The sequence below is a fragment of the Notolepis coatsorum genome, assembly GCF_963971535.1.
Source record: "Notolepis coatsorum genome assembly, chromosome: 13".
Classification (NCBI taxonomy): domain Eukaryota; kingdom Metazoa; phylum Chordata; class Actinopteri; order Aulopiformes; family Paralepididae; genus Notolepis; species Notolepis coatsorum.
In genome coordinates this window covers 93775378-93786746 of record NC_140177.1, presented here as the reverse complement: position 1 = coordinate 93786746, position 11369 = coordinate 93775378, and the positions used below count along the sequence as shown (strand labels likewise).

General features: G+C 42.0%; 1 protein-coding gene across 1 annotated transcript in view; it reads right to left on the bottom strand.

Annotated features, from left to right (window-relative positions):
• Positions 1–623: 623 nt before the first annotated feature.
• The window catches only part of LOC311239094 (AP-2 complex subunit mu-A-like), an 80958-nt gene continuing 70212 nt past the window's right edge, over positions 624–11369 (bottom strand). The window contains exons 9-12 of the mRNA XM_084327333.1: positions 10357–10454; positions 8349–8460; positions 4582–4730; positions 624–2044 (exon numbers count right to left, since the gene is read on the bottom strand). Of these exons, the coding sequence (XP_084183459.1) occupies positions 4596–4730; positions 8349–8460; positions 10357–10454 (345 nt within the window). The 3' untranslated portion in view covers positions 624–2044; positions 4582–4595. The remainder of the gene's footprint in view (positions 2045–4581; positions 4731–8348; positions 8461–10356; positions 10455–11369) is intronic.

Genomic DNA, 11369 nt, shown 5'->3' with positions numbered 1-11369 from the left:
AAAAGGTATTAATTCCCCGCCAACAGGGTGTAGGATTAAGGGCTATACACACAGCGCTGTAGTTACACAAGTACAGTTTGAGATGTAGTGGCTTGGTTGAGAAGAGCAATGGAATTCACCATGGCTACATTTACACTTGAGATGTAGCGGAGTGCAAACCAAACAAGAACCACCACAAACAAAAATCTAAGTCCAAGTATCCTTTTGAGAACACTATGCTCCTCTACGTCAGCTGTGAAAACTAAGCCACAAGGCCTATAGAGCTCAGACACATACATGGATAGTTCATAATTCTGGAACCATAGTCCTATTTCCTGCTTACCAAATCATGTTGTCGATCGTTAAAGAGTCCTCTCAGCTAAATCCATGCAGTTATTCATGCTGAGAATACTCCGCTTTGTAGCTGCTAATTCAAAGTCAATGGGGACAAGCTCAGCTTGTAGCTCAGCGCCTACAGACAGGAGCTTGTCCCCACTAGCCAGAAAGGACTCTCATCGATCAACAATATCACAAGTAGGGAAGAGGGCTATGGTTCCAAAATGATGAACCATCTCTTTAAAGCCTAGAGGCAGAAAAATAGGGACTATGCTGTTGACAGGGAAATTAAACAGAGGAGGCAGGGAGTTGTTTGGTTACATGATCAGATTTTATTAGACAGGACAGTCACCAGGGCTACAAATATGGAGAAGCAGACACAGTGACCAGGAGAAAACCAGGGGGAGACCTCACCCAACACACACACACTACACACACATCATCACCGGCTTGCTTTACCCAACAGAGGGAAGATGCAGGAGACGATATTGTCACAACGAGACGGAACAAAGGGGTACATCTGGTGCGGTGAGATTCCCCCTCCCGACTCGTGCAGTCTCTCGCCGTCACTTATGGCCTTAAGATGTAAACCCCCATCCTATCCTGACAGTTTGAGAGAGATACAGACACCTCCGCTTTAACTTCTAGATGAAGATCATTGATCAAAGTCAACGGGACAAAAATGCCCTCGGGTTTAGGATGCTGTCGGGAGTAACCGGGCCCTCTGCTCGGAAGAGTGGTTGTGGAAGCAATGTTTGAATCACAGGGTGTGTCGAGACAATGTTAGATTCTAGAACATTCCATCCCCTTCCTCGTAACCTTTCCTTCAACTCGCTCACTACATGAATGAGGGGAAGTGAAGAAAAAGTTCCAAGGAGAAGGAAAAGAATAAGCAAACTATATTCTGGACAATGAGAACATAGTGATTCACTTGTTCTCAATTTCTCGCTTCTGACTTCCTCCACTTCTTCCAAAACACACTGATGAGGAAGGAAGCGGCAAACCGACCGTTAATTGAAAGGGTGACCACCGGGTTCCCTTCTACTGCGGAGCTTTGAGAACACAGGAGTCAAAACAGGTGAGATTCAAACAACTCGCACCAAAAAGTGAAACATCAACAAGCCCACAACAAACAATCACACTTAGCGGTTTCCATTCAAACAGAGCTACTATTACAGATGTCAACAGCGTTTACTTTCCCAGACCGCAAGGGTCCATCACGACAACTATAAATTTTAGCACGGGGGAGCACCTTGCTTCTATGAAGTAACTATAAACCGCGGAACAAGTCAACACCAACGAATAGCAGATGAACACCCCTCTAATGGACCCTTCCATCTTGTCATCTGGCCCGCCCCTGGCGGTCGCCTCGTCACGTGTCTGGGTTCTTTCTAACACAGGACCAGTTGGTTTTACAAGCTGTACTCATCACTACGAGATAAACAATACGACGGCTCACATTTTGCATATATCTGTGCGTTAAGCCATATTTTCTTCTTTTTTTTCTCTTATTTTTCCCCGACATTTATTTGGAGGGAAGGAGGGAGGAAATATATGAAGGGGAGAGAGAAGGTTGTGGATGGAGGGAGGAGAGAGAAAGGGTAGAAGAAAGAAGGATGTAATGTGTGGGAGGAGGAGAGGAGTAAATGTGGTTTGTGCCTCTCCTTGGGGTCATGGGGTCGTTGACTCGCTGCCTGGATGGGTGGGCGGGTGGTTCGTGGGGCTGAACCTAGGAGCAGAGAGTAGGAGAGATCAAACAGATTAGAATAATAGAAGCATCTCAATATAGATTCACAAGGCCTGAACAACTGAAATGAACTGAAAACAAAATAGTGATACATGGGAATTGTAATTAGGTTTTTGTTTGACAATTTCTAAAACCCTTAACCTCTTTAAGCCCGAGCGGTCCGGTACCGGACCGACAATGACATTCCGCCATAAATCCATCTCTACAGAATGTATGAATTAATGTTGCGTTTTTTTCTCAAATGTAGCCAAGAGTAAAGACCCAGTCAAAACAACAGTCAAAGTGTATACTTTCAGCATTACGTTTGTTTACCAATGCTTTTAACACATTTCCTGCCATAACTTATATCCATCAATATAGCCAGTCTGCCACCACTCTACACCTCACCTTCTTTGCAGGGCTATAACTTTTTTAAATTGTATTGCTAAATTGACATTACTATGGCCCATTCAACATCGATTATCTATCGTTCAGGATGTAGGAACGTTATACTTTTTCATTCAAACATTCATACAAAAATACCTTCTAGAATATAAGTATGTTTTTATCGTTTTCTGCAGTAATTCCTAGAACGTGAGTTATAGGCCTAAACACATATATAGATTATCGATTGCAGTTTATTCCCGATACACGCTATATTAAAAAATGCAACTGTATATGATCCTATACGTTATGCGTCATCATGCATGCATCACGTCATCACCCACCTCACCCCTGCCCACTTTGACAACCTAGGATGGCTTAGAGTAGATGACAGAGTACAGCAACTTGCAATGGGCCTGGTCTACAAGATACACTACACGACCAAGGTACCCATGTACATGGCAAAATACTTCCCAAAGGTCAGTGAATACCACGATCACAACACCAGAGGGAGCTCCACAAATCATGTTAAACCCAGATTCGGCTCAAATAAGGGACTAAACACGTTTCGCAATTATGCCACATCAATGTGGAACGCCCTACCCAAAGCTGTAAAGGAATGTGGATCACTACCCACTTTCAAAACCTCTCTCAAGAGACACCTACGGGAGACTGCAATTCAACACTGGCCCCTGTAAATATCCTAACCCAACCCCCTCCAATGTACAGTCATTTACCTAGTATGGTTGTCAATAGTCCAATGTACAATTTTGTTTGTTTGTACAGAGTCTCCCCCCCCCTCAATGTACAGTTTTGCTTGCTTATACAGTGTGCCCCCCCCCCCCCCCCCCAACCACCTCCAATGTAAATTACCCAGTATGGTTGTCAATATCCCAGTGTACCCAACCCCCCCCACCCAACCTCCTCCAATGTACAGTTTCTACGTCAAATGTATATACTCCCTTTTCTTGACTCCTTCTGTATCACAAACAGTACTGTATTTGCAAATCTGGTATGTCATAAATGTATAGATGTAGCAGTACTGACTATCTGTATGTCATGTATGTCATATATGTCCTGATGAATTGAAAATGGGGGACCCTGGTGTAAACAAGACGAAAGTCTTTCTCTGGTCTGCATCCCCTTAACAATTGTGTGTATTGAGCTGTACTGTATTGTACCCATTCTGCAATCTGTTAATAAAGTTTTCAATCAATCAATCAATCAATGCGCTGAGGAAAGGGGGGGGGGGTCGTTTATAATTCCGTGATAGTCAGTAAATGCTTTATGTAGTATGGGTGATATATTGATCAGATCGGTTTGCAGTGAAATGAATAAACAATTGGGCTGAAAATAACGTTAGCGTCCTCTTACCGTTCGCCAATGAGACAGTGAAAGATCCCAGGTATAGGACGTCGATCGCCTAGGTCCATTTCCGGTTTGTATGTCGCAATAAACGCCGAAATCATATAGATTATTACGTTTATAAAGCGATCCATTATGTACATAGTGTCTGTCGGGAGCCTTGCGACAATATCTGACGGCCGGATGAATTTAATCGACGCACACCTCCCACTTCCTGTTGTTAGAGTGTAACTCGCCCGACCATCCACCAGGCGGCGGTATTGAGCCATCGTTGTATTGAGCCATAGGGTCCAGCTGCAGCGCCGGAGGTGTATATATGAATTATGAATGCCATGGCGAAAAAATAAAATATTGATCTCAATATATCGCTGTACAGCGGTCAAAGCATGGCAGGCAATAACGTGTTACAGCGTTTCCGGCGGTGGATGTGTTAAGGTTAAGACCAAAGTAATATTTATTTTGTTGTAGCCTGATATAACCAACACCTCGTGAGTGTGTGATTATATTTTCTGAAAAGAAAATATATTTTTCATTCCTCTACAAAAATGCTGATAGCCTTATTTCCTCTGTCCAGCCATGCAAGGGGTCTTGGGTAATGTAGTTAACTAAGCACTTCACCCCATCCTTATTCTTCATAGATCGCCATTAACACATTTCAATGAGCTAATGACCAATTCTCCATGTATTTCAAAACACAAAAACAATCAGTCAGATAATCATGAGATCGTAATTCTGAGTATTCTGCTTGCTGTTTTGACTATTTTAGCTATATGAATTGTTGCTATGATTACCTTGGGGCTAAAGATTAGCAGCGAGTCTCGTAGATGCCGGAGCGTCCGATGTAGCGCACCCATTTAATGACATCATGGTCACTGTAGTTCAGCTTGGACTCAAACACCTTCAGGTAGCGAACCTTCAGCCCAGATGGAGCAAACGGAACCTGGAGGGAGAGAGAAGGAGGGACATGTTAGGTCATCTGTGTTTATACTGGGAATCTGGGTGTGAGAGAGAGCAATAAAGAGAAATAAAGAAAGGAGAGCAAGAAAGAAGGAAAGAAAGAACGAGAGAAAGGAAAAGAAAGAAAGGAGAGCAAGGGAAATAATAAGAAAAAACAAGAGACATTTTGAAAGAGGAAGGGAGGAAGAGAGAAAGAGGGAGGAAGAGAGAGTGAGAGATAAAGAGAGATCAGACAGAGGGATGTATGGAGGGAGGTACAGTGAGTAGTAGGGAGGTCTGGGTCAATTCAATTCCAGGTCAGTCAATGCAGGAAGTAGATTTTCTTCCATATTAAAATATTGGAAAACACTTAAAAAGGTTGTCTTATCGGGCGGCTAGGTGGTGTAGTGGGCAAGGCACTCGCCACCAGTGTGGAGACGCTACATTGTTTTCAGTTTAGCTGGTCGTCCGCAGTAATACACATTGGCCGTATTACGGGGAGGGAAACTGAAGGGTGGGGATCGGGCGTTGTGAACAAGCGACTCCTACAAGTCGGTTGGTGCGCCTGCGCAGTAGAATCAGGAAGTGTCGGGGGCAGCGTGAGCCTCCCACGCGTTACTCCTCGACACAGAGATCGAGCTGCGCAGGTGAAAAGATGCGACTGCTGTTACCTCAAGTACCGGAGAGGACTTGTGCTATGTATGACTTAGTCCACATTGCAGCCGGCTTGTGGGAGGCAAGAAACAGCGTTCGTGACAGGGGAGGGTTGAATTGGATGATACGAAATTGGGATGGGAGAAAATATAGAAAAATGGGAGAAAAAGTGGAAAAAAAAAAATTGTCTTATCCAAACTATTAACACTTTGACTGCCGGAAAACGCTTAAAAGAGTCATTCCCGGCCATGCTCAAGTTGCCGGAGGACGCTTTACAGCGTCCTTATATCAATATTTCAAAAATCTGCGATCGGATTCATATTTCCCCTCCGCTGGCCTGAGATCCACCAGGAGGACCCACTGAGCTCTCTGGCGGTTCAGGAGCGCCATCTGGTGGCCGATCGGCGCAATCGCCAAACAGGAAGTGCTATGGAGGTTGTGCTGGTCGGCCGTATTACTTCCGGGCACTCTGTTTGGCTACCGGGACTCGATCTCGACACAATACATAGCGATGTAAAATGCACTAATGCTCATACTATTCACATGAGTCCAAGTATGTAGACGCGCTTCTCATTTACCAACATTACCAGGTGTGCACACAGCCAGGGGGCAATTAACACAGTTGGTAAGTATGAACAATATTTGAATTTGTAAATTGAATTAATACATTACGTTTACACATTGTGGTAAATTATATACTTCTATTCTACTGGTAGCTTAATAGGCTTTTATTTCCTCGATATTTCATTCTCAGTAATGATGAGATTACCAGACCCCTTAGTTCCAGAGCACAAACTGTTTTCTGCAATTTACTGCACAATACATATTTGTACCCATTTGTCAAATGTCCACATTCGCTTGGTAAACCACACAACTCCACCGGATATGACAGATTTGAGTGTATGTACTTTGCTACCATGTCTATAGTAATACCACTATCTACTATGTACAGGGCTGTACACTGCGATGATATCGTCGCGAATTGCCCCTTTAATTGGCCGTTGCGATTGGTAAATATTATCTGGGGGCGGGCTTGCGAGTAGTGCTTTCAAAGTTTCAAGCCTTGGATTCGCATTTCACTCCTAAATTATCCAAGGCGTGTGATGACGTCACTCACGCGAGCTGAGCAGTGAGCCCTCAGCAGGTATGATCAGCGGGAACAATCGACTGAGCACTCACTCTGATAGGGCAAGTGCACCGGTGGAATAAGTCCCCGCGTCGGCAAAATGTCAGGCTGAACTCGCGATGCATCTTGTTGTAGCGTCTTTGCATCATCAAAAACCGATGCATTGATATAATTTCCTCTCATCCACTTGTCAGCAGTGCACTGTGACTGCACACACACACAGCAGATACTATTGCTTCGCTACTACATATAAGGCGAGAGCCGCGTCACAGTTATCAACAAACAGTGGAAGTCGAGGAGACATGAATAGAATTGCTCAACCTGCTAACGCTAGTAGCCTCTGGCTAACGCCAGTTAGCCGTTCAGCTAACGCTAAACTAGTGTTTAACTAAAGTGACTCTGCAACACCAGTACCATTAGTGAGGAGGGGGGGGGGGTATATTGAAGACGCTTGACAACAGGGGTTCAAAGATAACTTCACATTTATTGGTTATTCATTTCTTAATTATATCGCTTCATGCAATCCATCCAGGCTGGCTGCCTCCGTGTTGTTGACATAATGGAGCTACGGTCGGAAAGTAAAGACGACGCATCCTAGTGACCTAGTCTAGTGTGTGACATCATCAACTGTCGACGACAGCTCAGACGGGGATTCTCTCTCTCTCTCTCTCTCTCTCTCTCTCTCTCTCTTCAAATGGCTTTATTGGCATGACGTACTTCTACATGTTGCCAAAGCAATATTAAACATAAACATGGATTACAAACAGATATAAGTACATACAAAATATCATTGTAAAATATAGTATATACAAAAATGTTCATCATAAAATAGAACATAAAATATTACGGCATATATCTCTCTCTCTCGTGTGTTTTTAGCTAAAGTGGATAGAAAAGACAGTTTATGCAAAAGTCTTCTTAGGCACCCAAGAGTTTTTATATAAATTGTCTTACAGTAGATTATTTTATTTTTAATAATAATATAAGCTGCATATAAGGAATACAACCAAATCCTCTGTCATACCATAAAATTGTATTATTTATTATTATTATTATTATTATTATTATTATTATTATTATTATTATTATTTTGCATCGTGTTGAATCGCATCGTATCGCCCCGAATCGCATTATGTTGAATCGAATCGTATCGTATCTCAACAGGGGGTGAATCATATCGCATCGCCCGGTGCTTCAAATGTATCGTTAATGTATCGTATCGTTGGCACCGTATCGAGATGCACATCGCATCGGCCTCAGTGAGGAGATGCACATCCCTACAGTATAGGGCCCAGCTGCAGCTCCGGAGAATCCTGGCCGTAGCTGGAGGCTACTCAGTACACACAGACAGTGGAGCTGGTTGCATATAGCGAGCATTTAGACTTGTTGCGTGGTGGCAATGTCTCGCAGATAATACAACTACAAGTATGATTATATAATATATATATTTTATTAAAAAAAAATATATATATAAAATAATTTTTTTTCTTTTTTTTTTAAATCAAAAACAATCGATATAAATAATGGTAAAATTGTTATTTAAAAAATTGCCCCTAAAAAATATTTTTTGCCCCTAAATTTCTCATTTAGGGGCAAGTGTGCCCCTAGTGAAAAAGCTTAGCGTACAGCCCTGATGTACTATATTACCTACTTTGCTACCATGTCTATACCACCATCTACTATATATTACCTACTATGCTAATATGTCTATACTACTATGCACTCAAGAGTGTAGCACTCACGTTGCACTCAGAGGTGTACCCCTCCTGCTAACTTGTTACTCACAATTTGTATGTCGCTTTAGATAAAAGCATCAGCTAAATGTACAGTATGTGTTCCGACCTCAAAGTTCATGGAGATGGGGGGGCGGGCCCACTTCTTCTTGTCGTTGGTGGGCAGCAGCTCAATCTCTGCACTGATCTGAGACTCCTTCATCCCTGCCATGCGCTTGATCCTACGCCACAAAAGGAAGACATGTCATTTTCACAGCGAGAAACGGATAATTATTGCTAAGATTAAAGAAGATGTTTGGCTCTGGGACCCATGGACCTCATGGAAATACTTTGCTATTCAGTCTATCAAAGGGTTAAAACAGTGGTTATCATCTAAGGCTAAGCCATAAGTCACTAATAGGCAGACAATAGTCCGGGTCCAGATTAGTTAATACATTTTGACGGAGCGTTTCGATTGTAAAGCGGTGTAGATTTTCAAGCCTTTACGGCACTGGTTTAGCGATCCAGGAAACTCGGACCATAATCTTTTCATGTGGCGCTTCTCGGCCAATCAAATCTGTGCATTCCCATAAGCATTGCGACCGAGTTAGTGAGATACAGAGGCAGTCAGGGGAGAGAGACGAGACAGACAACTGTCTGAGAAATAGTCAGAGGAAGGTTATTTCACATGGCGTGCTCTGAAAAGAGAAAGGTAGACGAAAACAGAGCTTTTAATCAATATGCTGCGAGGCAGCTTTCTCCACTATGGACATTAAAACCAAAAATAGTTCCAGACTCAGTAATGAGCACCTACTGTACACATGTGTATGAGAACGGCCAGACACCATTACAGCCCAGATTTAACATCCTGGCAGGACTAGAGTTCATTTCACTCACTGAACAAGAGACAGTAGAGGTGTGGGATATAAGAGGGAAAGAAAAAGAAAATGAGCTGTTAAAGCTGTTTAATTGTTAAGATGTGTTGAGATTGTTTAAAATAAAATTGGTTGAAACTTTTTTCATTTATCTAAAATATCTAATTTATTTTGCATATTTTTTAAAGTTCTCCATTTTCTTTTTTTTATGCAGCCCTTATTTAACTTGAAATACAAAAATAAATGTATTAATTATTAGAGTACTTCAGTCCCTCCACTTCAAATGTGAAATCAGACTACCGGTATATATTGCTGAAATATTAGTGAATTGTACTTTCTTTATTCAATTTGATTAAAGTCAGTTGGCGACTACACACAACTACTAGGCTACTTCAATATATATATGGCACTGAATCATAATGAGACATTATGATGTTCCGGACCTTTGTCTGAGGACATTTTCTCTGACTGGACCTTTTTTCATTTTAATTGAATACCCCTGATCTATGGTGATGCTTAGTTTTCTAGTAGTTTTCATCTAAGCTGATGCTGAAGGTGGTTTTCTATTGGTTTCCATCTATGCTGAAAATGGTTTTCTAGTAGTTTTCATTTAAGCTGAAGGGGTTTTTCTAATGGTTTTCTTCTAAGCTGATGCTGAAGGTGATTTTTGTCTAAAGGTGATGCTAAAGGTGATTTTCGTCTAAGCTGATGCTGAAGGGGGTTTTCGTCTAAGCTGATGCTGAAGCAGATAACAGTAGGAGGACAATTATTGGACAGCATACACAGGTAATGCTCCATCATTTTCACTATAGATTTGGTATCTTGAGCTCAAATGAATCCAATATATACGGAGGTCGATTCTTGGTGGGTCCCCAAAGAAAAATATTGGGAACCACTGGGTTCACTACCAAATTGTTAGCCCTTTTACTACAGAAGGTTACGGTAATTGAACCCTTTCACTACCACACTACAGACGGTTAACCTTCTGTAGTGTGGTAGTGAAAGGGTTAAAGCTGCACTATGGAAGATTGGCACCTTGTGGCCATTGAAGGTAACTTTGGGCACCGTTTTAACGTTTCATACTCTAGAAATGAGATATAGCCTTTGCAGTTGTCCCCTACCAGAAGCTTGTAATGGGCAATTTCTGTTTCATGCATCGCTGTTGACGTTTTCTCTTGTTCAACATAACTCTGTCCCAACTATTTTACTTAGCTTCTCATGGAAAAGTTCCATAGTTGAGGTTTAAAGCCACATTCCACTCACTTCCAGACGATGGCATTCTCGCTGGCCTTGTACTTGGCCTTTCCCTTCATACAGATGACCTGCACTCCACTGGTGTTGAGCGGCGTGGGGATACGCACCTGGAGAACAGTTGCCGACAAGTTAAAAACATTAAACATACAGTCCACTCAGCAAAGTGAGATTTTGCAATAAAGACATTTGTTGCGTAATCTGCTGTTTCCTGCAAATATTGCATACGCTTGCAGTTTTAACCCAACCCTGAAGGCTTCCAGCAGGAAACTACTCATGTGCTTTTGAAAAAAGACATGGAGTTGCAATTTTCACAATTGACTGAGAATGAGGACCACTGTTTGTAAGATTTCAAACATGTTGGTATGTACCTTTGTAAATATCTTGGTAAAACTTTGTTTGTACTAACAAATTTACAAAAATCCTCCGGATTCCTGAACGTGTAAAACGGTCTCCGTAAGTGGCCAAAATCTTCAAAGCTGGGTTCCCATGATTGAAAAACGTCACTCGTACACCTGAATTTGCATACAGACATGGAAGACATGTCTCCTTATAAGGCGAGGGCCGTGTGCAATACGTTGAGGGCCTTGTGCAAAACAGCGAGAGGCTCAGCATTGCATCTGCTCCGTGCTGACCCCCGTCCCCTATTCAACAGGAAGCGATTTGCGACTGATCTCAAAATTAGATTAGATTCAAATGTATCGTCATCATACAGTACAATACAATACACCATCCAACCAGAGTGCAAATGTAATAGTAGAGTGCAATAGTAACATACAATGCACAGGTGATGAAACTGTTAAAAGGCTTCATTTGGGATAAATAGTTGGTGATTGCGTTCAAGTTGATTCTAGACAATCTCAGAATTAAATAATTATAATAAAGATAAAGACAACAATATTTGTATCATTAACAATTACGTTTTGCATTTATAGTCCTGACTCAATGAGGCATTGTGAGCATTACACACACAGCAAACTAAATAAATAAACCGATCGCCACGGATATAGCTACTGTATTAATAT